At 44.6% G+C, this 27,125-nt stretch overlaps 1 protein-coding gene and 1 pseudogene across 1 annotated transcript; both read left to right on the forward strand.

Annotated features, from left to right (window-relative positions):
* Window positions 1-6,067: 6,067 nt before the first annotated feature.
* On the forward strand, window positions 6,068-11,422 carry CTSL (cathepsin L). Its single transcript, XM_023229528.3, has 8 exons — window positions 6,068-6,316; window positions 7,594-7,729; window positions 8,034-8,156; window positions 8,257-8,403; window positions 8,588-8,812; window positions 9,587-9,749; window positions 10,408-10,525; window positions 11,037-11,422. The coding sequence occupies exons 2-8, from the start codon at window positions 7,604-7,606 to the stop codon at window positions 11,134-11,136; spliced, it is 1,002 nt and encodes a 333-aa protein (XP_023085296.1). The 5' UTR covers window positions 6,068-6,316; window positions 7,594-7,603; the 3' UTR covers window positions 11,137-11,422.
* Window positions 11,180-16,294, forward strand: LOC111554159 (annotated as a pseudogene).
* The last annotated feature ends 10,831 nt before the right edge of the window (window positions 16,295-27,125 follow it).

The following is a 27,125-nucleotide window of genomic DNA, read 5'->3' on the forward strand; positions in this document are numbered from 1 at the left end:
TGTTCTATTTGTTTTTCACCTAAAAGATTATTGAAAAATAACAGATGAAACTGCTGGAAGGACAAAGGCTAAGGTCCTCTAAGAATCCTTGAAAACAGCCACTAATAAGTTATTCACTGGAAATTTCAAAGGGAAATTTCCAAAACAAGCCACCTCAATGATCGGCTTAGTGCTCTAGGAACAAGGTGGAGGGCCATTACTGTTTGTAAGCCAGAGAACTGGTGGGTTACTTGCTCTATCTGGTAATTAAACATTCACAAATTCTATTTTTAAACAAATCAATGGCTTTTTCATCAAATTAGGAACAGGCCAGAACATAGAGACTGAAGCTTGAAGGCAAATGTTCACTCCTGTCTACTCCACATCTGTTTTTCCAGGACAACACAACAATGGTCAGTCCACTAAAAGTCAAGGAAATCGTGATTTTTCTTGCTAGAAATCAAGAAAGTCATTTCTCGATGTGCTAATTATGTTTCTGAGAATATGCACGAGAAGAAGGAGAAAAACACAAGCCTTCCAGATGGGCCACTGCCCATTAAGCTCGCATTTTAGGGAGAGATGATGCCCACCGTTTAACCTCTTTCAAGGCATCACACATTTTGGGGCTCAACAACCAAGAAACAACAGAGGAGAAAGCAATGATGACGGAAGTTGTTTTGGCTGAGAAACCCCAAGGACCCAGGAGCTCCTTCACCCTACATCGAACCATGGAAGAGAGCTCACCAGAGATAGGGCGTTGGCACAGCTCCAGGTCATGCTTATGTTACCATATCCCTAATCCATCCCTCTTTGCTCTGTCCTAAGACTTCAGTTGACTGGCCTTTCCCAGGTCTCAAGGGCTTGTCACATTCTTCATTACTTTTCTGTGTTTTTTGACAATTCTATCTAAAACCTTCAGTAATGTGTGTTAAGGTATGGCTCCCATGAGAGTGTTTCAATGATTCAGGGACACTCTAACCTTCCAAAACATTTGTCAGAAGAATAGTAGCTGTGTGCTTGGGACTGCTTTCTAAACACTACCTAACCTATCTGTTTCAATCCTCTCAATACCCACATTTTTAATTCCCCTTTACAGGTGAGGAAGTGGAGGCTCCACACATTTAAGTGTCTTGCCCAACGTGACATGGTTGTCAAAAAACTGAACTACGATTTGAACCCCACATTATTTAATTCCAAAATAAGTGGCCTTAATTACTCTTTACTTGTGTACTTGATTATTGTCTGTGTCTGCCTGTCAACCGTCACGCTCACCGCTCACCCAACAAGTACATCCTATATAAGTATTTGCAGAATGAGCAAACACTGTCTTCCCTTGAGGCCCAGAGATTGAAGGCATCACGGTGGAACAGCAGCGGGTCAGTGCTTTATTTCACAGTTCACTGAAACATCAGGGCCAGTGGCCTTGTGACGCCTAAGGAGTCCAGACGACTTTGGAGTCCTTGGTACAAAAGGAATTCCTTGTTTACTTGCAGAAACACTTCATGTCGAGACTTTTGTCGTCTTCTTCCTTCCTTTTTTCCTTTTTTTCTTTTACTGTTTCTCTTTCATTCTTTCCTTCCTTCCTTCTTTTCCCTCCTTTCTTCCTGCCTGCCTGCCTGCCTGCAAGCTTGATCAACCAGCTTAAGTTATTACAAAACTAGAAAACCTGAATTAAGTAGAAATCATGAATTGAACATGTTTCAGAGAGAAGGAACTAAATCTAGCCTCAAATGAGAAGCTTATTTCCCAAAATATCAAAGCCTTTAAAAATTATGGCTAGCATTGTTTTTCTTTTTCTATCAGGACTCTAAAATCAAATCTACAGGTGTCTGATCTTCATAGACTTCATAGACTGAGGCATGCCTCCACACCCAGCCTCACCCTCCTCTTCTCCTCTTGGATTCAGTCCCTTCTCCTGAGTCGGGAGGTTATCTGGACAGTGTCTTTGCTATCCGCGTTGCTCTTCTCCCCACCACCCGCGTGCATTTGCCCCTCTGTCCCTCAATGCATTTCTCCCAGGATGCTCTGGCCACACTGACCAGGTGTCTCCATCTCTGCCCCTTCTTTTTCCCCTGAGTGCTGTCCAGTGTTTTCTGGAACCTGTGAACTTCCTGTGAATGCTAAATACTAAGAGCTTCTCAAAATGAGACTCCATGTTCTAAACAGAACCTGCAGTCAGGATTCCAGGGAAGGTCAGCTGCCTTCCAGCCACACAAGCACTTTGCTGTGTAAGACACTGTCTATGGAACATCAATGTCACTTGGGGCCTCGGAAAGACATTCAGGAAGGGAGTTACTGAGTCTAAATTTCTGGAGATGTGTTTAGTAGGGAAGAATTCACTATAATCCATGAATTATTGATTGATTTATAGAAAGGCTCACAAATGTTTCTTTTTGACACTCAGGACTGGACCTCTGAATCAGTGCGGAACATGAATGAGAGCGGTCAGGGGAGAACTGGAGGATGCTGATGGAGGCTGGAAGGCTTGCAGTCACCTGCATGTGCTTATCTAAGTGATGAGAATGTAGGAGCAGCAGGACCTGGCCCATCACTACCCTATGCTTGTTACAGGAGATAGGACCATCCTCCCACAGGTCAGAGCTATTGTTAATCAAGGTGACAGTGGAAGATGCGTTCCCACTCCTGACTTCTTGCTATAAATAGGTTTCCTGAATGGTGTTGGTTTATTTTGAATTTGGGAGCCAGTTCAATCAAATGTTTCACTAGATTCAACTTTGATGAAAATACTAGCAAATCCCCCAACTAATGAGTCACTATAAGTAACTCACGGCATCCGTCCTGCTCCCCACATAAGGGAGTACTGGTCCTGAGGAAACGGGACCACATATATAGGGAACAAAAGTGATACAATGGGCCATGATGGTGTGATGAGTATCCCAGTGATTGCTTTGGGTAAATTTTGCTGGCCATATAGGTTTCAGTTCCTCTATATAGACAAGGAAATGCTCCTCATGACTGACAACAGCTCGTGCACCAGGCTGTCTAGTCATTAGAATGGTCTCTAGAAGACAATATCGTCAGTAATCACCGTTCACAAGGAGCTTGCTTCTGTGGTACTGTGTCATTGCTAATAGTCTTTTTTTTTTTTTTTTTTGAGATGGAGTCTCGCTCTGTCGCCCAAGCTGGAGTGCAGTGACCGGATCTCAGCTCACTGCAAGCTCCGCCTCCCGGGTTCACGCCATTCTCCTGCCTCAGCCTCCCGAGTAGCTGAGACTACAGGTGCCCGCCACCACGCCCGGGTAGTTTTTTGTATTTTTTAGTAGAGACGGGGTTTCACCGTGTTAGCCAGGATGGTCTCGATCTCCTGACCTCGTGATCTGCCCGTCTCGGCCTCCCAAAGTGTTGGGATTACAGGCTTGCGCCACCGCGCCCGGCCTTGCTAATAGTTTTTGTTAGAGCAACTGCATTGCGGGAGGCCTGATCCAGGGAAGGCAGAAACCAAAGCCTGTGCTCCCAAGAAGGTCATGAGAAATGAAGAAAAACACCAGCCCCTCTGCAGGAGGAAGCTGGAAATTGTTGGAAGGACCACCCATGGCTAAAGACCCAGCACTTGGGTCATGACTCACCCTGGGTAGGTCAAATACAGACCCCACTTCTTCAGGCCTTGGTTGTGGATCACACCCTGGATTCTTCCCTTCCAAGTACAGCCCCGTTGCCATGATGCTCCTTGAGTCAATGAGCTCTTTGGTCTGCTCTTCTGCTCAAGCAAAGAAAGGGTCTGGCTTCAGCTCTCAGAGGCTGATAAGTACCAAGGGGGCAGAATATGGGAGTATCCTGCAGGTGCTCCCAGCATCTTCCCTAGCTCAGGTGCCGGAGGCTTGGGGTTTCTAGCTCTTGACCTCACACTCTCGAATGTTTGTTTTCCAATTCCTTCCTGAATAACAGGGTGAACATGCCACCCCTTCTGGTGGTGAATGGGGTTCCTGAGAGCTGGGAGGTCACAGTCCAGATCCTGAGGCTCTTCACCAAACAAGTGCTGGAGAGCAAAGCCACTCACTCACAACTCCCTCTCTCTTTCACATTTGGGGAAGGGGGGGCCATCTGAGCAGTTTCTCTCACACTTCCCAGTAAGGAAATCACAAAGGACCAAGTGAGCTTCTACTGCGCCCAGCCAGGACTGATGGCTTTAAAAGAAGAGGAAGAGAGACCCGAGCTAGGACACTCGACTCCCTCGCCCTGTGGTGCCCTGCGCCACCTTGGGCCTCTGCAAAGAATCCCCACAAGCAAGAAGGCCCTCACAAGATACACTCCCTGGACCTCAGACTTCCCAGCCTCTAAAACTATAAGAAATAAATGATTTTTCTCATAAATTACACAGTTTCCAGGTACTCTGTTACTAGCAACAGAAAAGAGACTAGGACAGATATCACAGTTAGATTGTATTTTACCGAGAAGTAATGCATAAAAAAAGGAATAATTGGCCGGACGCGGTGGCTCACTCCTGTAATCCCAGCACTTTAGGAGGCTCAGGCGGGGGAATCTTGAGGTCAAGAGTTTGAGACCGGTCTGGCCAAAATGGTGAAACCCCATCTCTACTAAAAATACAAAAATTAGCCAGGCATGGTGGCGTACACCTGTAGTCCCAGCTATTCCGGAGGCTGAGGCAGAAGAATCACTTGAACCCAGGAGGCAGACGTTGCAGTGAGCTGAGAACGTGCCACTGCACTCCAGCCTGAGTGACAGAGAGAGAAATAATCTCCAAACACAGTAAACAAATTCCTGCAGACAGGAAATACAATGGTGGATACCTGAGCTAGGAGAAGGGGAATGGGGAACTATTATTCAATGGATACAGAGTTTCAGTTGAGGAAGCTAAACAAGCTCTGGGGATAAACAGTAGTAATGGTTACACAACGGGAATGTGCTCAATGCCTCTGAATTCAAAATTGGTTAAAATGGTACTTGTTATGTTAGGTATATTTTACCACTTAAAAAATTATAGGTGATTGTGCTTCTAAAAGAGTTATCAGTTTAATCTTCAGTAGAACTCAACTGACAAACAGAAATACACAATGACTTCATTTTTAACAAAGTCAAAATATGCATACGAAAAGGTTATAGGGGAAAAGGCAGAGGTAATTATTTTTTCCCCGAAAGATATTGTCTACGGCGAATGTTTTTATGTAATAAAAAATAAAATGACAAACGTTTAGAATGTTTGTGGGTTTTGTTCGTTAAATCTTTAATTATATAAATTAATATCTACATTAGATTAAGATACATATTTTTCCTCTATCTACAACATTTCTCCATTCTCTGTATCTTAAATCCTGACATTAAATGTCATTAAATTTCTTAAATCTCAAGAGAACGTCTTGGTTACCAAGGAAGATATAATCCATAACCTAGAGAGTGGGCGAATAAAAGCAGCTTCTAATGTTATCAACTGCTTTTCTCCTGTCAACCGAATGTTTCTGTAAATAACTCCTTTCTGTTGGTTTTGGGAAAGACGTGGGAGAAGGAAGAATCTCTGAATGGAGAAGTCTGGAAAGGATGCACGACAAAACGCCCGCGCTCTCTGGAGACGCCGCCAGTCTCCTCCCTCCTAGGGTCTGGTCTTGACGATAGCATCTCGTGTTTTGGGGACGCCTTTCCCTACGAGATTCTTCTAAAGCCCAGCTGCACCCACCCTTAAGTGGGAGATAAGGCTTCTGCCCGCGGGCTCTGCGATCTTCCACCTGGCCCCACCTTTGCTGTGGACTAAACAGGAGCCACTGGACTAGAGTACACTGGCTCTCGGCTATGCGGACCAAAGACTCCAGGACTAAGGAAAAGCAAGGTTAGGCTGAAAGTCCATACTGGGCTTGCTGTTAACGTCTTTTCAGGAGCCACCTGCCCAGTGCAGTAAGTCGGGTACTTAGTTGATTCGAGCGCTCCAGGGAGACGCCCGACCCTACTCTGCGCAGCCCCGGGACACCAGCTCCGCTTCCCCCAAGTCCACTGAGGCAGGCGCGCCCCGCTCTGGGACAGTCAGTAAACAAGCCGCGAAACGCGCCAGGAGTCAGAGTACCCAGAGCCCCGCCCAGCTGCCGGCGCAGCCAATCGCAGCGCAGCCAGGGGGTGGGGCGGTACCGGCCGAGCCCAGACCCGAGGTTTTAGAGGCAGAGTCAGGCGAAGCTGGGCCAGAACCGCGACCTCCGCAACCTCGAGAGCGGCATCCGTGGAGTGCGCCTGCGCAGCTACGACCGCAGCAGGAAAGCGCTGCCGGCCAGGCCCAGCTGTGGCCGGACAGGGACTGGAAGAGAGGACGCGGTCGAGGAGTTGTGCACCAGCCCTGGCAACGAGAGCGTCTGCCCTGAGCTCTGCCGGCCTTAAGGTGGGGAAGCGGGGGAGGGCAATTCAGGACCCCGCGGAAGCGCGGAGACCACGCAGGCGGGGTCCCTGGTTGAGCGGGCAGGCTAGCCTCCGAGCCGGGTGGACACAGGTACCGCAGCCAGGCCGCGCCGCGCCGACTCAGGGCCTGGCCCGGTCAGACAGGGAAGCTCAGTCCCCGCACGCCAGGCAGCGGTACTCCTGCTGGCGTCACCGCAAACATCCTCTGACCGCTGCAGCCTGTGTGTGGCGCAGGCGTCACATCCCCGGCCTTGCCACGCCTGGAGCCCTGGAAGCTGGCTGCGGGGCGCTGGCTTCCCGCGTGCGGCCATATGACCCCGTCCCTGATTTAGGGGAGCAATTTGGGGTGTCGGCAGCACAGGCCCAGGTGAGTGAAGGAGGGAGCAGTGTGTGCTGTCCTTCCCAGTTTTTCCTGGGAAAGCATTTCAGAAGGGTTTCATTTAAGGAGAGGTTGGGGCAGGCGCGCTGGCCCACGCCTGTAATCCCAGCACTTTGGGAGGCTGAGGTGGGCGGATCACCTGAGGTCAGTAGTTCGAGACCAGCCTGGCCAACATGGTGAAACCTCGTTTCTACTAAAAATACAAAATTAGACGGGCGAGGTGGCACACGTCTGTCGTCCCAGCTAGTCAAGAGGCTGAGGAAGAATGGCTTGAACCCGGGAGGCGGAGGTTGCCGTGAGCTCAGATCACACCGTTGCACTCCAGCCTGGGCGACAGAGCAAGACTCCATCTCAAAACAAAAACAAAAACAGAGAGGTTGGAAAACATATCTCAGCTTCTGCTGTTTGTTAGTCAAGAAGATATGTGAAGGCCTCCTAATTCTTGGGGATCTCTTTGTCACTACTTGGGAATCCCACCTTATCATTAGTGAGGTTTTGCCTGGGCACAAAACCTGGGTTTTTTGCCATTGGTGCAAAACCTGGATCAACTGTTTCCTGGTTTCCTAGTTGTTGCCTTAAGCTTCTCACCCACAAGGTGCTTTCATACCTTTCTCATAACCTAAATTATCATTGCGTAAACTGTTTAAACTCTTACAGCTCTGGACAGGCTGCTTTTCATTTTGGTGGGTCCATCCAGCACCTCTGTGTGCCCTATTTTTCTCCAGGCACATCCTTGGCCTCTTCCACAATCCTTGGGTAAATGCTTGGAAGAATAATTTAAATATTTTTATTCTACGATGATGGCCCTCATTTTTCAGGGGGCAGTAAGATTGCTTTTTAGGATCGGTCTAATCAGATCCTCATTTCTTTTCCCTTCCTAGGTTTTGAAACATGAATCCTACATTCATCCTCGCTGCCTTTTGCCTGGGAATTGCCTCAGCTACTCTAACATTTAATCACAGTTTAGAGGCACAGTGGACCAAGTGGAAGGCGATGCACAACAGATTATACGGCATGGTTAGTGGTACCTGAAACTTCCTCAGAAAGAATAGTCCTGGCTGTTGAGAAGTTTTAAACAGAGAGTAGCTTCTAGAGGCCAGCTTTTACCAATAGCCTAATGTAATAACCTAATGGCACCGATTATGAGCACAGTATGGGCATTCATCACTTTTGTGCCTCAGTTTGGGGAACAGCATCCCCAGAGGCGTCAAGCCTTCCCTGGCCATGGTTTCTCTTCCATGTCTGTCTGCAGAATCTCTTGGTGAGCATGAGTTGGGTTTTAGGTAGAAATAAAGAGCATCAGTTACATGTTTGCCTCTAGAATGAAGAAGCATGGAGGAGAGCAGTGTGGGAGAAGAACATGAAGATGATTGAACTGCACAATCAGGAATACAGGGAAGGGAAACACAGCTTCACAATGGCCATGAACACCTTTGGAGACATGGTGAGTGTGCTGTGGACCGCCGAGCTCTCTGCTTCCTCCCCTCAGTTCTTTACTAAAGTAATCTCTTGCTTTTCAACATTTTATTTCCTTTTCCTTGAAGACCAGTGAAGAATTCAGGCAGGTGATGAATGGCTTTCAAAACCGTAAGCCCAGGAAGGGGAAAGTGTTCCAGGAACCTCTGTTTTATGAGGCCCCCAGATCTGTGGATTGGAGAGAGAAAGGCTACGTGACTCCTGTGAAGAATCAGGTGAGACAGTGTCAGGGCCAGACCTCCTATCTTCCCAGGAAAGCCAAGGAGTGATTGACATCTTTGTTTTGGTAGACTTTAAAGCGATGTGCGGTTCACTTTTTAACAGTATTCAGATATGTGAGCTGTTGTCAAAGTCTTACTATTTTTTTGTAAATAACAGCTTTTTTTATTCCCTCTTCAGGGTCAGTGTGGTTCTTGTTGGGCTTTTAGCGCTACTGGTGCTCTTGAAGGACAGATGTTCCGGAAAACTGGGAAGCTTGTCTCACTGAGTGAGCAGAATCTGGTAGACTGCTCTGGGCCTCAAGGCAATGAGGGCTGCAATGGTGGCCTAATGGATTATGCCTTCCAGTATGTTGCTGACAATGGAGGCCTGGACTCTGAGGAATCCTATCCATATGAGGCAACAGTAAGTGGAGCTCCTTGTCGTCATTCCAGCGCAGCTTTTGGGAGGTGGAACACTTTCAGAGATAACAGATACCTTTTTCGGAATTCATATATTAGGGCTGGGTAGGGTGGCTCACGCCTGTAATCCCAGCACTTTAGGAGGCTGAGCCGGGTAGATGGCTTGAGCTCAGGAGTTTGAGACCAGCCTGGGCAACAAGGTAAAACCCTGACTCTACCAAAACTACAAAGAAAATTAGCTGGCTGTGGTGGTGTGTGTCTGTGGTCCCAGCTAGGCTGAGGTAGGATGATTGCTTGAATGTAGGAGGTGGTTGTGCAAATGCACTCTCCAGTCTGAGTGACAGAGTGAGACCCTGTCTCAAAAAAAGAAAATAAAGAAAAGAGTTCACATGTTAGATGGCAGAATCTATATCTGCAAATTGTCAGTACTGTCACTGTAAATCATTAGCCTTTGCACAATCCTGTGATTAGATGGTTAACATATAGCTGTTCTTGCTTCTGTGTAACATGAAGAATATACAAGCCATTCTACATATACACATTTCTCTATTGTGAAAAATGTCTTATGGAAGTAAACCCAGGGGTCTCATTGAAGAGACTGGAGCCAATTTGCAGTTTCAAATTAACTAATAGCATTTCACTTCCTGGGATGATTTATAACAGTGGTGACTTGGAAATCCTAAGCCGCACACTGCTGAGTGCTGTCGTTCTAACTCATGTTCTCCAGGAGGAGGACAGCAGTCATCAAGTCTTTTTTTTTCCCCTTTACCTTTGAAAGGAAGAATCCTGTAAGTATAATCCCGAGTATTCTGTTGCTAATGACACCGGCTTTGTGGACATTCCTAAGCAGGAGAAGGCCCTGATGAAGGCAGTTGCAACTGTGGGGCCCATTTCTGTTGCTATTGATGCAGGTCATGAGTCCTTCATGTTCTATAAAGAAGGTAAGCATTTTTTTCTTTGTAGAAATTGATGCAAAAAAAGAGTATCATGACATACGAGAATGATAGACTCTGGTTTGTAAAGTTCAGTGTAGATATTTAGGTGCTTAGCATCATAGTTGTTTATTCTGTACATGCAATATTTATACCTGATCTTTCCATTTGACCTTATGTTGAGCATATGTCCATGAATATAAGTACTTCATAACTTTTTATAAATAGCTATATCATTTACTGTGTAGTTTAGTATACTTAAATATTCTGTAATTATTGAATTTTTATAATTTTTCCAAAGATTTTTACTTCTGTTGTTAAATCTGAAAAGAGCCTTTTGATTCAAGGATTTTGGTGTTCTGTGCTAGTTTTTTAGATTGATATCCTAGAGTAGAATTGCAAGCTTACAAAGAGTGGTCTTTTATTCCTCTAGGAAAGTTTTTTTTTTTTAATGAAGGGTTTATGCTGATTTCTGTTTCTGCTAGTTGTAAATGAGAGCTTAAATCCCTAGCCTTGATAACAATAGATCTTATTGTTGTTAAGAAGTATCTGGAATGTGTGTCACTTAACTGAATTCAGAGATGGCCTCATTCCCTGTGGGTGACAGGATGGGTTACTGTCGTGTCTGCTGGAACTTCTCACCCCAGCCTTCATTTTACTATCCCAGGCATTTATTTTGAGCCAGACTGTAGCAGTGAAGACATGGATCATGGTGTGCTGGTGGTTGGCTATGGATTTGAAAGCACAGAATCAGACAACAGTAAATATTGGCTGGTGAAGAACAGGTATAAATTGCCAGAAATAGTTATATTTGAAATTCAAAAGAGAATACTTATTTGCAAACAGTGTTTGGATACAGTTCCGCATGCCCTTAGGCATACTTCTGAAATCCCCAGAAGTCTAAGTTGAACATGTAATATTAATGTTTGATTATAAAAGTAAGATACTGTCACAAACATCTTGGGAGTATTAATATAGTATTTGTTCCATTGTATAAATGTGTGTCTAAATCTGAACATTTTTTAAATTCGGAGGTATATCTGGCTGCAAAGACGTCCTATTATTTTCCTGTCTCTGATCTGCAGTTCTGTGAAAGGTCACAGTTTTGAGGCTGGGATGGAACTTATGTCCAGGTTCAGACTCAAGAATTTTTTAAGGATAAACAGGAACATTGCCTCTCCTGATTCTTTCTGTTAAGTCTGTGGCCTCTGGCGTAGTGTTTAAGTTGGGTGTTCCTGTTAGCAACCCTTTGGGCTTTATTCTTTCTCTGAAATGGAAAACCTGCTCTTTTTTCAGCTGGGGTGAAGAATGGGGCATGGGTGGCTACATAAAGATGGCCAAAGACCGGAGAAACCATTGTGGAATTGCCTCAGCAGCCAGCTACCCCACTGTGTGAGCTGATGGACAGTGATGAGGAAGGACTTGACTGGGGATGGCGCATGCATGGGAGGAATTCATCTTCAGTCCACCAGCCCCTGCTGTGTCGGATACACACTCGAATCACTGAAGATCCAAGTGTGATTTGAATTCTGTGATATTTTCACACTGGTAAATGTTACCTCTATTTTAATTACTGCTATAAATAGGTTTATATTATTGATTCACTTACTGACTTTACATTTTTGTTTTTAAAAGGATGTATAAATTTTTACCTGTTTAAATAAAATTTAATTTCAAATGTAGTGGTGGGGCTTCTTTCTATTTTTGATGCACTGAATTTTTGTGTAATAAACAACATAATTGGGCTCTAAGCCATACCTGCTGTGCCAGTGGCTCACTAGGAGAAAGAGTGGGTGGCCTTCTGGGTCTTCTACTTACAAACGTGCAGATCTCATGTCAGCTGCCCAGTGACTGTGTCTGACCCAATCCTTGATTGCAGCAAAACTTGAAAATGATCTATGAAGACAAAGGAAAACTGTTTGAATAAAGAAAAAAATTCACTTTTTAGAAAAGTGAACATAACATATATATAATTTTAATACTAGAAAAAGACCTTAGTGATTGTGTTTATTTCACCCAAGGTAGTTGCATCTCAGTCAAGTTACAGGGCAAAGGTCTCAGCCTGTTTCTGGAGCATCTTCCCCCACTGCTGGTGAAGGCCCTGTGGACACTTTGCAGTCGAGGTGGGTTAGGAACTAGTGCATTGGCAAGGCTGTTTGTTTTTGGGTCCTCAAGGGATGAGGAATAAACTTCAGGGTTTGAGGCTGGGGTTCAGAAATGGTGCTCTGGCCTCAGAAAGTAAAAGACAGGTGAGAGGCTAGAAAGGATCATCTGTTGCCCCATTTAGAGTAAGCTACCTGAAAATAACCTGATCTACTTTTCTTTTTTTTAAAATAGAAAAACTTCCCACATTAGCTACTAGCTAAACAGCCCATACTGTTTTCGGAAGTCTCTTGTTCCAACGGAAGGAAATACAAAGAACAAATGAGAATGTCTAATGAATAGACTCCATATCACAGAGGAAGGTAACCAGGTGCACAATGGAGTCTCAGCTCACAAAGCCTCCGGAAGGCTCTGTCCAAGTCCATCTCAATTGGACCACGTGCCATGCTGGACTCCCATGTGCCCTTCCCGAGTGGTTGCTAAAATTTCAAACTTTTTCACCTAAAATGACAAATGTGGCATCTGTGAAATTCTTTGGGTATTGTAATAAAAGTCACCAGGTGTAGCAAGAAGATTTGGGGAGGTTCCCAGGCTCAATCCCTCGTGCAGGTTGGGGCTTATATTTGATACAACTAGAATTTGTATACAACACCCACTGCGTGCTGGTCATCACCACCGTGGAAGAGACAGACCCTGACCTCAAGGGCTGAACTGTTAGGGAGAGTGAGGTGATAAGGGAGGGCTTCCAAAACGAAGTTAAAGCAGATGGCTAGAGCAGCTAGTCAATAAGGAAGGATGAAGAGGTGAGCATCTTAGCAGAGACTAGCACATCAGCAACCCTGAGAAAAGACCCTGTAGTTAACAGACCCAGTAAAAGTCACTGGGTCCAGGTGTTGGGAGATGAAGCTGGTCAAGAGGTAGATTTTTCAGGTAAAGGAGCCACTGGAAATGCAGTGAACAGACTGTTTTGGTTTTTTGTTACTGTAAAACAGTGGCAGGAGAATAGCTTGAACTTGGGAGGTGGAGGTTGCTGTGAGCCGAGACAGTGCCACTGCATTCCAGCCTGGGCAACGAGAGTGAAACTCCATCTCAAAAAAAAAAAAGAAGGAAAGAAAATATAAAAGGAGCTCTCAAAATTCAGCCATAAGAACAACCCAATTACATAATGGACAATTAACTTAAACAGACACTTTACCAAATCTACGGGTGGCATAGATTTGCATACTCCATGTCATATTTCATCATGGAGATGCCAATGAAAACAGTGAGATACCACTACACACATACCATGATGGCCAAAATCCAAAACACCGACAACGCCAAATATTGGTGAGGATGTGGAGGAAAGAAAGTCCCATTTATCGCTGGTGGGAACGCAAAATGGTACAATCTTTTTGGAAGACAGTTTGGCAGTTTTTAAAAAAATACATCCTAACATACTCTTACCACACAATCCAGCCAATGCCACTCATTAGTATTTACCCAGATGAATTGAAAACTGTGTCCACACAAAAACCTGTATCATGGTGAGTGGTGACTATCTGGGCCATTGCACAGGTGGTAAAAGAATTTACCAAGGCAATTGTAGGTAAAGAAAGGCAGATTTATTAGAGAAAGTAGGAAAATATGTTGCAAGGGCGCAACGGGCAGGTCAGCAAGAGAGGAGCTGACTGCCAGGAGACAAAAGCTTACTGCGGATTTTATGGAATGGTGTTTGTGCTGGGTGCTGAAGTGGGCTTCGTGCAGTACTGATAATGCCAAAATTGCAGTGAGCTCATTTGCATTTTTCTTTTTTTTGTTTTTGTTTTTGTTTTTGTTTTTTTGAGGCGGAGTCTCGCTCTGCTCACTGCAAGCTCCGCCTCCCGGGTTCACGCCATTGCCATTCTCCTGCCTCAGCCTCCTGAGTAGCTGGGACAGGCGCCCGCCGCCGCGCCTGGCTAATTTTTTTTTTTTTTTTTTGAGAAGGAGTCTCACTCTGCCCCCAGGCTGGAGTGCAGTGGCGCAATCTCGGCTCGCTGCAAGCTCCGCCTCCCGGGTTCACGCCATTCTCCTGCCTCAGCCTCCCGTGTAGATGGGACTACAGGCGCCCGCAGCTACGCCCTGCTAATTTTTTTGTATTTTTAGTAGAGATAGGGTTTCACTGTGTTAGCCAGGATGGTCTCGATCTCCTGACCTCGTGATCCGCCCGTCTCGGCCTCCCAAAGTGCTGGGATTACAGGCGTGAGCCACCGTGCCCGGCCTCATTTGCATTTTTCTATCAGCCAAGGGTCTGGTGATGGCTGGGTGCAGGAAGATTGTAAGTTATTTGTTCAGGAGAACTGTGTGTCCTGGACCATGAAGAAAGGCAAACTCATAGCTTATCTGCTTTCTTTTTTTGCTTTCCCTCCATCCTGCCAGCCTGACTACCCCTCCCCAATTAGGACTCCACAATCTGCACACTAACATTTATAACAGCTGTATTCATAATTGCCCAAACTTGGAAGTAATCAAGAAGTCCTTCAGTAGGTGAATGGATAAATAAATGTAGTAAAGCCAGCCAATGAAATATTGTTCAGCACTAAAAAGAAATGAGTTCTCAAGTCATGAAAAGATATGAAGGGAACTTAAATGTGTATTACTAATGAAAGAATCCAGGCTACATACTGTATTCCAACTATATATCTTTCTGGAAAAGGCAAAACTATGGAAACAGCGAAATCATCTGTCGTTGCGAGAGATTAGGAAGTAGGAAGGGGTGAATAGGGAGCACACAGGATTTTTAGGTCAGTAAAACTATTCCGTGTGATACTATACCGGTGAATACGTGTCCTCGTACATTTGTCAAAACCCATAGAACACACAACACCAAGAGTGAATCCTAGTGTTTATTATGAACTTTGGATGATAATGGCGAGTCACTGTAGGTTCTTGGACTGTAGGAAATGGACTACTCTGGTGCATATGTTGATAGTGGTGGGGGAGGGGAGGTTGTAGGGGTTTGGAGAAGAGGCACATGGAACTTCCTGTTCTTTCCACCCAATTTTGATAAGAACCAAACTTAGCTGTTAAAAATTATGGTTATTAATTCTAAAAAAAACCAAAGAATATCTAATTTTTTACAAATTGCTCTAATTTCAGAATTGTGCATTAAAAATATGAGATACTACAAAAAAGAAATTATAGCAGTGCTTTAGACAGGAAAGGGGCATGAGAGAACTTTCTGGAATAATAGTAATGTTGTATATCTTGATAGGGATTTGGGTCATACTGGTATATGCAATTGTCAAAACTCAACATAAACCTCAGATTTGTGCATTTCAATCAATGTGAATTGTATAGTAAAACTAGGATTTTAAAACAAGTATTAAACCCTTGTTAATGATATGTACGCTAAAGTATTTAGGAGGAAGCACTACCTGCAAATTTCTTGAAAGCACGTGAAAAATAACATGAACTAATGGACAGATAGAGGCAAAAATAGATATATAGATGTGAATTAAAACAAATATTAAAATGTTAATGACAAAATCTTAGAGATAGATATACGGTATTCACTGTAAAAATTATTTCAACTTTGTTGTATGTTTGAAAATTTACATAATATAATGTCAGGGGAAAATTGCAGCAGAGATAATATTCTAAATAGCTAAAAAAATTTTTGAGTTTCAGAAGACCAGACTCCTTCAGAGAGAAAAAATTATTTTTGTTTTGTTGTTTGTTTGCTTGTTTTTTAATTCTGGCAGCAGCAGAGGAACTCTGACTCCTGAGGTGCAGAAAAATTCTCCGTGGAAGCCCCGTGAAGGAGGTGGGGGACCGCTGCAAAGGCGAGGAAGAGGACGAGGATGAGGATGTCTAGGATAACTGGGATGATGGTGATGACAGGAAAAAGAAAAAAGAGGAAGCAGAAGTAAACATTTTAGAAAAGAAAAAACTAGCGGAGAAGATAAAATAGAAAGAACGGCAACAGAAGAAAAGGCAGGAAGAAGTTAAAAAGGGGTTAGAAGAACCTGAAGAACTCCAGGTGCTAACACCAGAGGAACAATTAGCAGATAAACCGCAGCTGGAGAAATCACAGGATGAGTCAGACATGGAATTAGCAAAGGCAACTTTTGGTGTTAAGACTACTGCATATGGAACGGATGCTATAAACCCATCTTCAAGGGATGACCTTACAGAGTTTGGAAAGTTACTAAAAGATAAAATTACACAAAATAAAAAGTCACTATATTATGCCAATTTTTTGGAAGTCTTAGTTGGAGATGTGTGTATTTCATCAGAAACTGATGACTTGGAAAAGGGTTCCCAGTACATTGTGCTTTGAAGTGAAAAACAGAAGCAAGCAAAGCCAAGCCAAAAAGAAGAACAAAGGTGTGGTTCGTGCAGGGAGATTAAAAGCCACCATGATAAATGAACTGCTAGATTATGGTGGTGATGATGCAGGGTACACACAAGACTATGAAAACGTCATGTGACATTGCGTCTTTTCCTGGTGTCATCTTCATGTTGCCCACGACCCCTTCAACGCACAGCACAACTTCCTTTCCTTTCAGTTCCGCCAAATGCTACAATCGAAGTGCAGTCTCTTTCGTCCTGGTTATTTAACCCCTTGTCACTTAGGTGTTAACGTGCAAATGAGGGAGCTTGGGTCTTGCTGCCAAGGGGTTAAAATCAGGAACCTCAATTGCTACTAAATCATAGTCCAAAGCAAAACAAACCTAATAATGTTGTCATTTTTGGTTTCAGATTTCGTAGCGGCAGTCACTAAAAATTGGAAACAGAAGGGCGCAACATGACAAAATAAATCGTGTAGTACTTAACAGCACTATTCAGTAATACAGCCGTAACCATACCTCCTTGAACCTCTTCCTAACTTGTCAAGAGAAGCAGTTTGCAGCAAGGGCATGTGGCATGCACCTAGTATTAAAATTGCTTTGTCTTAAAATTGAATGTGAGGCTATTAAAAATACATTGTGAAGAAGACTGCTTATGCCAGAGTGAAGATACTGTGGCTGAAAAGCACTAGTTTGATCAAAATTAAATGACTAAAGCCTTCCAACTTTGAATCCGAAGAGGGTAAGCCTCTTCATTAGAGCATCACATGTTGTGGATTCTCTTGAGTACAAAGACTGAAACCAAAATTATGACTGAGACAGCGAAAGAGATCTAACTTAATTGACTGCATCTTGCTTCTAACCTTCAAGTTGTCCTTGTTCATTCTCGGGTGTAGGCCGAAGTAACTTTGGGAGAAACTTAGTTTGTAGTTTAAAACAAAGACGATAACAGCCCTATCCCAAAGCAGACCTCCTCCTTGCCTGGGGACTACTACTGCCTTTGCAGGACTAACATTAGTCACAAGATTAGAAATTACGGTTTAGGAGTCATGCAGCCAGAGGCTGCAAGATTCTGACCCTCCCTAACCTGTTCCTAAGATCAGTGCGTGAGATATTTTGCAGGCCCTGCACTTAATGGCTCAGTTGGCACCACCCAGATTGATAAACTGTCTCATATGACCTTGTGACCCCCACCCAGGAACTGACTCAGCACAAGAAGACAGCTTCGACTTCCAAGATTTCTTCTCTGACCAATCAGCAGTCCTGGCTCATTGGCCTCCCTGCACCTACCAAGTTGTGGTTAAAAACTATGCTCCCCTGGCCAGGCGCGGTGGCTCAAGCCTGTAATCCCAGCACTTTGGGAGGCCGAGAGGGGCGGATCACGAGGTCAGGAGATTGAGACCATCCTGGCTAATACGGTGAAACCCCCTCTCTACTAAAAACTACAAACAACTAGCCGGGCGACGAGGTGGGAGCCTGTAGTCCCAGCTACTTGGGAGGCTGAGGCAGGAGAATGGTGTAAACCCGGGAGGCGGAGCTTGCAGTGAGCTGAGATCTGGCCACTGGACTCCAGCCTGGGCGACAGAGCGAGACTCCGTCTCAAAAAAAAAAAAAACAAAAAAAAAAAAACTATGCTCCCCTGTCAGGCGCGGTGGCTCACGCCTGTAATCCCAGCACTTTGGGAGGCTGAGGTGGGCCGATCACGAGGTCAGGAGATCGAGACCATCCCTGGCTAACATGATGAAACCCAGTCTCTACTAAAAATACAGAAAAAAAAAAAAATTAGCCAGGCGTGGGGGCGGGCGCCTGTAGTCTCAGCTACTCCGGAGGCTGAGGCAGGAGAATGGCGTGAACCCGGGAGGCGGAGCTTGCAGTGAGCCGAGATCGTGCTGCTGCACTCCAGCCTGGGCGACAGAGGGACACTCCGTCTCAGAGGGGGGAAAAAAAAAAAAAAAGGCTCAGATGCTCTTCGGGGAAACTAATTTGAGTGATAATACAGTTCTGGTCTCCCACACAGCCGGCTCTGTGTGATTTACTCTTTCTCTATTGCCGTTCCCCAGTCTTGAGATATTGGCTCTGTCTAGGCAGTGGGCAAGGTGAACCCCTTGGGCGTATTTCTACTGATGAAGTGCTTCAACTGGGAACTGCAGGACTCTTTACCTGTTTTTGTTTGCCTGATTTAAGTGTCTGAGAAACAAATCTTAGTTCTCCTGGGCTGCAACAAAACAACTTTACCAGGGTTTTGGCATTTCCTTTCTTTTCCTTTATAAAATACAGTCAGCAAATTGCACCAGTGAACTACAGTTAGATAAATTGTTAACAATTATGACATTTGCAATGTTTATAAAGCAACCATTTTAAATAAATAAATAACAAAGAGCATTAAAGAAGTTTATTCTGTGAACAAAAGACAGCAGTTTCTGTCCCAGCCTGGAGAAGGGTCAGAACATGAGAAGGATTTGAAAGGAGAGCAGAGAAGTCACACTTGGGTGTGAGTCCCTGAGCCACAGAGGCAGGGGAAGGGAGACAGGGGAAGTGTCAGGAATGTGTATTTTTGCACATAAGAGTCTATGGCTGTAAAACTGATCATTATTATATGTTCATATAAACATATTACATGTTATTATATATTAAGTTTATCCCAAATGTTTCTGACAATGTATTAGGTTGGTGCAAATGTAATTGCGATTTTTGTCGTTACTTTTAAATGGCAAAACCGCAATTATGTTTGCACCAACCTAATACACATTAAAGACAATTTCAAACTCGTAAGTGTCTTGTTTTTCTAAGACCACCAGAGCGAGCACAAAAGAACCAGCAAGTAGGCAAAGGTCAGGCGCAAAACTGCACGTTTATTTTGGTAACCTAAGGTGTGCGGGAGAAGTCTGTCAGCCTCCGGCAAAGGAGGCCGGCAGAGTCCCCCCGCGGTGGGGCTCTCGGACAGACTTCCCACAGTCCCGACATCGACAGGAGTGGGGCTGCAAGAAGGCCGCGTGGCTCAATGGCGGAGAGCGGCTTTTCTAGGAGTGGGAGGGCAATAGGTGGGGCATGGGCGTGTCAGGGGCGTTCTGCAGGTGCGACCAGGTAAATCTTGGTCTCTTCGGATTGACCTCACCTGGTGCATGCCCAGTTGGTCTGCACCCTCCCGGGGGCCGGCTGCCTTTTCGCGAGCGCGGGAAGAGTTGGTGGTGAAGAAGAACCCGTAAGTGCACCATCTTGCCTCAGTTCGTCCAAACAGTCCAACCTTTTATTGATAATAGTGATAAAGGGGCGCCGTGGTCTGTCTGGCTACTTCCTGCTGTTAAGGGGCGTCGTTAAGGTCGGGGCCCATGGTTGGTATTTGGACGCACGGATGAAAAATAAAATAAGGCACAGTATTAGTATAGGAATGACGAATGGAAGCATTTGTTGGAATATGGGCAAAACCCAGAAGGATAGTCCTGGCAAGATTGGGGAGTATGAGATAGTTAAGAAAATTTAGTAAGTTTGAGGCGAGTGGGGGAAAGCCAAACTGATTTCCACTGATTGCTTTCGGTAGGGGCCCTTTTTAGTTGGGAATGAGGAATGAGTTCGCAAAGTACTTGTTGGCCAGGCAGCAATTAAGGATTGGAGTTTTTCGTGGAGTGGATGGCTTTCCGTCTACACCTACTACAGAGATATTGGATGGAAGGCTAGGTCCAGAGAAGGACGGCAAAAACAGAATAGGTAGCCTCGCTGTTGATTAAAAAATTGTCTTACCCGCTACCAGGAGAGTTACCCGCGGCTTGGCGAGGGTGATGGGGGTCCCCGAGTCTCGGCACCTTCAGTTGTCATCGTCCAGATGTAGGAGCTGGAAGGAGCTCCCAGGATCCTGGGAAAGGGGGTCACGTAGAGGTGCGGCACCTGTTCTCAGGGTGGGGCAATCAGACTTCCAGTTTCCTCCCTGCTGGAAAGCAGGGCAGGGGGGTTGCTGGTGGACGAGGGTTAGGACATTCACTGGCCTAATGTCCTAATGCCTTGCACTTATAGCAAGGCTGCGTTGGGATTCGGGGACCCTGCGGACACCTGTTGGCATAGTGTCCTGCCTTGCCGCACTTATAGCAGGCAGGCTCCTTTTGTAGCCTTGGAGTCTGCGGGGTGTGTGCTCTCTGGTCTGGGGTTACGACTGGGCTGTAAAGCCGCTGCTAGGAGCTGAACCTTCTGTTCAAGGCAAGCCTGCCGTCTCCTCTCTGGAGCTATAGACCTTAAAGGCTAATTTAACTAGGTCTTGTATTGGTGTCTGAGGACCATCCTCTACCTTTTGAAGTTTTTACGAATGTCAGGAGCCGATTGAGAAATGAAATAAGACGCTCAATTTTGGAAAGATCGGCCAATGAAAAAGGGACATGTACTCTGACTACCCCCTCCGCCCCAGCCACCTCTCGCAAAGGTGCTAACACTGTAGGAGGGTGTGGGCAGAGATAGGGGACTCAAGACCGCCAGTTGGGGGCCGCGAAGGAGGCATGGGACCGAGTGGATTACTAGTAGATAAGGAGGAGGAAGGAGGAGTCAGGATGGGGGGAGGAGGAGGAGTCTGGGCAGGAAGGGAGGGGGTGGGGAGAGCAGGGAGAGAAGGAGTATAGGGACGAGAGCCTAAGGCCCAAAAGCCTTGTATGTAAATTAATTTCGGACCACTTGCCTAGCCGCTGGCAGAAATTGCTGAGGTCAATCACGCCACAGTGGAAAGGAAAATTAACCGCTTCCTCCTAAGGTCTTGTTCAAGCTGTAAGGTTTTTAAATTGGCTAGGAGGCACCCTAAGGGGGTGCTCTTTGGAAATTTGGACTGGGGGTTTCCCATTTGTTTCCTCTTTACGGACACACAATGGACACAATGGAAATGGAAGTGGATCTCTGCCTGGCTTCAAAGCGTCCTTTGGAACCAGCAGAGACAGACTGGAGGCTCTTGAAGCCAAAGTGGAGAGTACCTTCAGGCGGACGTCTCCGTCCTGCAAGGGTCTCCGAAGCCACGTGGTGGCTTCCAAGCCACTTGGTGGCTCAAAATGGACCTCGGACCAGCGCAGAATTTTGGCCGAGGGTGGTAAAGAGGAGACAAGGGCACTTACCCCAGAGAGGCCGTGAGAGTGAGGGAAGCAGGTCTCAGGTCCTGGTCCGTCTGTGGTGTGGAAGCAGGAGGAGGTTCCTCAATCCTTAGAGGCCTGAGGAGGGGTCTCCTCCCGGGTCTTCGGCACCAACTGATTTGTTTTTCTAAGACCACCAGAGTGGGCACAAAAGAACCAGTGAGTAGGCAAGGCTAAAAGCAAAACTGCAAATTTATTCTTTGGTCATCTAGCTTCAGGGACCGGAGCTGGGGGGAGGGGGGGAAGTTTCTAATACAGTCCCGACAAGAGTGGGGGCTGAGAAAGCCCACCCCGGGCGCATCTGCTGGGAGTGACTTTTCTAGGAGTGGAAGGGCAATAGGCGGGGCACGGGCATGTCAGGGAAGAGGGGGACTCCACAGGTGTCACCAGGTAAATCTTGGTCTCCTCGGATTGACATCACCTGGTGCATGCCTGATTAATCTTCACCTTCCCGGGCGTCAGCTGCATTCTCGCACACACGGGAAGAGTTGGTGGTGAAGAAGAACCCGGAAGTGAACCATCCTGCCTCCGTTCGTCCAAACAGTAAGTTCTAGAATGCTTGTGAGAACAGTTTCCCTAATATAACTGATAAAACTACTTATTAGATGGGAAAGCAGTGTTCTTTTGTTTGTTTTTGAAACAGGGTTTCTGGTTCTGTCACCCAGGCTAGAGTGCAGTAGCGTGATCGTGACTCAATGCAACCTCCACTTCCCAGGATCCCAAAGTTCTAGGATTACAAGCATGGGCCACTGTGCCTGGCCACAGTGCTCTTGTGATCATTGGAATCTGTAGTGTAATCCCACCATAATAATTTGGTAAGGGGAGTTTAAAGTCTCACTTACACTTAGAAAAGAAAGTTTTAATAACAGGAATAAATTAAGGGGATAAATTTTTCTGAAGTTTTGTTGAAACGTTTTGGAGAAAATCTTACAACATGAAGGCTAAAAAGATTACCTGAACACAAGAAGGCTAAGGCACAGTTAAATAAATTAGCGTTCGTCACTGTCAATTTGCACTTGCTTTCTAGTGGCAAATAATTGGGGTGCATCCTTGACTGGATCTCTCAATTATTTTTATCAGTCATTTGAATGAATATGGTGGTGAGGCTGACAGGAAGCTTGAAGGTACTTTAAATGTTTTTTTACTTTGTAATTGTTGTGGGTACATAATAGGTGTATATATTTATGGGCTATATGAGATACTTTGATACAGGCATGCGATGTGTAATAATCACATCCGAGTAAATGGGGTATCCATCTCCTCAAGCGTTTATCCTTTCGTTGTGTTACAAACAATCCAATTATACTCTTTTAGTTATTTTTACATGTACAAGTAAATTATTATTGACTACAGTTACCTTGTTGTGCTATCAAATACTAGGTTTGTTTCATTCTTTCTTTTGTTTGTACCCATTAACCATCCCCACTTCCCCCCACACCCCCACTACCCTTCCCAGACTCTGGTAACCATCCTTCTACCTCTATCTCCATGAGGTCAATTGTTTTAATGTTTAGCTCCACAAATAAGTGAGAACATGTGAAGTTTGTACTTCTGTGCTTGACTTATTTCACTTGAAATAATGATCTCCAGTTCCATCCATGTTGTTGCCAATGACAGATGTCATTCTTTTTTATGGCTGAAATAGTACTGCATTGTGTATATGTACCATTGTGTATATGCATATGTACATTTTCTTCATCCATTCATCTGCTGATGAACACTTAGGTTGCGCCCAAATCTTGGCTATCCTGCAACAAACGTGGGAGTGCAGCTATCTCTTTGATATGCTGATTTCCTTTCTTTTGGGTATATACCTAGCAATGGGATTGCTGGATCGTATGGTAGCTTTATTTTTAGTTTTTTGAGGAATCTCCAAACTGTTCTCCACAGTGGTTATACTTATTTACATCCCCATCAACAGTACACAAATGTTCCCTTTTCTCCACATCCTCTCCAGCATTTGTTTTTGCTTGTCTTTTGGATATAAGTCATTTTAACTGGGGTGAGATGATTTGTAGCTCCTTGTAGTTTTGATTTGCATTTTTCTGATGATTAGTGATGTTGAGCACCGTTTTCATATGCCTGTTTGCCTTTTGTATGTCTTCTTCTTCCTTTTCTTTTTCTTTCTGAGATGGAGTTTCATTCTGTTGCCAGTTGCCCAGGCTGGAGTGTAGTGAAGTGATCTCGGCTCACTGCCACCTCCACCTCCCGGCTTCCAGCAATTCTCCTGTCTTAGCCTCCCAGGTAGCTGGGATTACAGGTGTGCGCCACCACACCTGGCTAATTTTTGTAGTTTTAGTAGAGATGAGATTTCACCATGTTGACCAGGCTGGTCTTGAACTCCTGGCCTCAAGTGATCTGCTCGCCTCGGCCTCCCAAAGTGCTGGGATTACGGGCATGAGCTACCACACCCAGCCTGCCATTTGTATGTCTTCTTTTGAGAAATGTCTATTCAAGATCTTTTGCCAATTTTTAAAATCGGATTATTAGACTTTTTTCCTATAGAATTGTTGGAGCTCCTTATATATTCTGGTTATTAATCCCTTATCAGATGGGTAGTTTGCAAATGTTTTCTCCTATTCTATGGGTTGCCTCTTCACTTTATTGACTCTATTCTTTGCTATGCAGAAGCTTTTTAACTTAATGTGATCCTATTTGTCTATTTTTGCTTTGGTTGCCTGTTCTTGTGGAGTACTACTCAAGAAATCTTCGTCCAGACCAATGTCCTGGTGAGTTTCTCCAGTGTTTTTTTGTAGTAGTCTCAGTTTCAGGTTTCAAATTTTAGACATTTTGATTTTATTTTTGTGTATAGTGAGAGATAGGGGTCTAGTTTCAGTCTTCTGCATGGATATCCAGTTTTCCCAGCACCATTTATTAAAGAAACTGTCTTTTCCCCAGTGTTTGTTCTTGGCAGCTTTGTAAAACATAAGTTTACTGTAGATGTGCTTGAGGGCACACACAAAAATCCATCCCACACCACTAAGCCACCCAAACAAACATGAAAGACAAAAAAAAAAAAAAAAAAAACTATTTTCGTTAAGGACACTTAGCTCTGGAACTAATTCCCTGGGCCCCTTGTTACCACCAGCCCCTCCTATAAGAAAATGATTGTCGAAGCTTCAGTGATGATTGAAGGGATGCTCTGTAAATCCAGTCTGTGGGTGAAAGAGACAGAAACCAATGTTGAAGCTGCTTATGCAAGAGGAGGAACTGGGTGACGCAGGCCTGGCTGGATGCAGGGCTCACAGATGGTCATCAGCACTCCGTCTCTTCCCACCTTCAGGACCTACTGGCCGCTGTTTTGCACACACTCCCAGCCAGGCTCACTTTTTATCCTCCTTGGAGGAAAGTGGGTTTCCCAGTTGTGTCTGGGCTGGTGCTGCTTGGCCCTGCCTGGGTCCTGTGCCGGCCTCAGGGGTGGTCAACCTAGCTACAGTACACGGATTGCTCTGTGAAGAGCAATGCTCCACAGGAAACCAGGATGGCTTCACCAGGGAGGCAGAACAACAAATGCCCTTGACAGAGGGCATGCACTGTGGATACAAGAATCAAGATTTTAAACAGAAAGGCAGAAAGAAGAGGACTTCCAAACCCTAGAAAGTTTAAAACTAATAGAATAAATTTTATTGTGTGTAAATGTAAAGCTTTATGTTGAGATTAAATATATATATGTGTGTCAAATTGTATCTAAAAATATGTGTAGCCAAAAAGTCAGAAAAAATAAAAATAGAAAAGTAACAAAAATAAAGCAAAAATATATGTAGCCATATTCATGTGATGCAACTATGAGAAAAAAGTAGAAATGGTTTAGTAGTGGCCTTAAAAAAAAAAAAATCTTAGTTTTTGGTTGCTGGTCACTTTGAGATGGTTATCAACATGATTTGGCCACTTAAAAAGTTTGTAATAATGACATTAAAAAGCAAGATAAAGGAGGAGATAGTGCTGTTAATGCCTATTTCATGGGGGCATGTCTGGAATATTGTGCTTGAGCCTGGGGGGTGAAGGATGACATTTTAAGAAGGACACTCATGAGCATCCAGAGAAGAATCAGCATCCAGCTCGCGAAAGCCACCGTGACATGACCCCCCCATCCCCTTTGCCCCAGAGCATGCCACTTTAGTTTAAGGATTATGTTGAGTGTAAAGCAATTAAAAATCAATGGATAGAAGATTGTTTCTCTGCTCTCCCCTCGGATGCCTAAAACCTGGGCATAAATTTCCCCTCGTGGCATGGATTTCCCTCTCTCCTGTACCAGGATGAGGGGAGGGGACTCTTGTTACCAGCGACAGAGAACCAACACCAAGATGAGTCTGCATAAACAAGCCTCCCTAAATAAGCACGATAATCCATTAGTTCCCACGTAGTTTTCCTAGTCACTTTTCCACAATTCATCATTCCTCAAAGCCCAAACCCTCTTTCCTTTGTTAAAATGGCACATAAGCCTCTGAGTTTAGCCATTTCTTTGACTTTCCCTTCCTTTCTGTGAACTCCTGTGTATATAAAATATTAGTAAACTTTCTATTATTTTCTCTTGCTAATCAGTCTCTTGTGAGTCAAACTTGCAGAGCCTCCCAGTTGGTGAACCTAAGGGGGAAGAGAAAATGTGTTTCTTTCCTGGCACTACAAATGGTGCATCTCTGTTGAAAGGAAGTACTTATTGCTACACAGCAAGAGGTATAATCTAGAAAGAAGAAAGAAGTGTACTGGATATTATAGAATATCCCTGCTCTTCATAAGTGGATGACTACAAATTTTCCAGTACTTCTAAAATTTTTTGATCCTAAACATACCTTAAATCCCTCTAAAACAAGAATAAAAAAATAGAATACCTTGCTGAGAAACAGATGTTCCGAACTTTTTCATCCTGTAGAGCTGAAACTATACCCATTAAACAACAACTCCCATTTTCCTCCCCAGCCCAGTCCCCACTAACCACCACTCTACTTTCTATTTCTATGAACTTAGCTACCTTAGATAACTTGTTCAAGTAGATTCACATGACATTTTCCTTTTTGTGACCATGCTCTCACTCTTAGGACAATAGCCTTAGGGTTCATCCATGGAGTAGCACAGGACATGATTTCCTTCCTTTCTAAGGTCGCAGAATGTTCTATTGTGTGTCTATTTTCAAAGGAGGAATTCTGGAGATGGGTGACTATATCAACACTCATGGTATCTTATTTAATTTTTTTTTTTTTTTTCTGAGACGGAGTCTCGCTCTGTTGCCCAGGCTGGAGTGCAGTGACGTGATCTCAGCTCACTGCAAACTCCGCCTCCCGGGTTCACGCCATTCTCCTGCCTCAGCCTCCCAAGTAGCTGGGACTACAGGCACCCACCACCATGCCCGGCTAATGTTTTGTATTTTTAGTAGAGACAGGGTTTCACCGTGTTAGCCAGGATGGTTTCGATCTCCTGACCTCGTGATCCACCCGCCTCGGCCTCCCAAAGTGCTGGGATTACAGGCGTGAGCCACCGCGCCCGGCATCTTATTTAATTTTTAACACAAAATTATGAGGTCATTGCTGTTATACACATTTATAGTGGTTAAAACCAAGCCTTGGAGAGTGTAAGTTATTTGCCCAAAGTTGATGCATACCAGAAATGAGACTTGAGTTATCTTCTTTCCAAGCCTTTGCCATTGAGTAGGAAACTCCTAAAGTCAAAGGGTACTGGAATCGTTGCTTCTATTGGTTTGTCATTTTTTTCCACTTACTGTTTTAGTACAGACACGTCTGAAATGCAAACAGGTTTTAAAATGGAAGCTTTGGAATATTCCGTAATTATGGCTATCAACGTTTAGTATTTCCAGCAAAACATTCTTATTTATCAACTTTCCTATTTATCTCAATGAAAATAATAAGTAGGAAAAAGAAAAA

Source organism: Piliocolobus tephrosceles, chromosome 14 (genome assembly GCF_002776525.5).
Source record: "Piliocolobus tephrosceles isolate RC106 chromosome 14, ASM277652v3, whole genome shotgun sequence".
Classification (NCBI taxonomy): Eukaryota; Metazoa; Chordata; class Mammalia; order Primates; family Cercopithecidae; genus Piliocolobus; species Piliocolobus tephrosceles.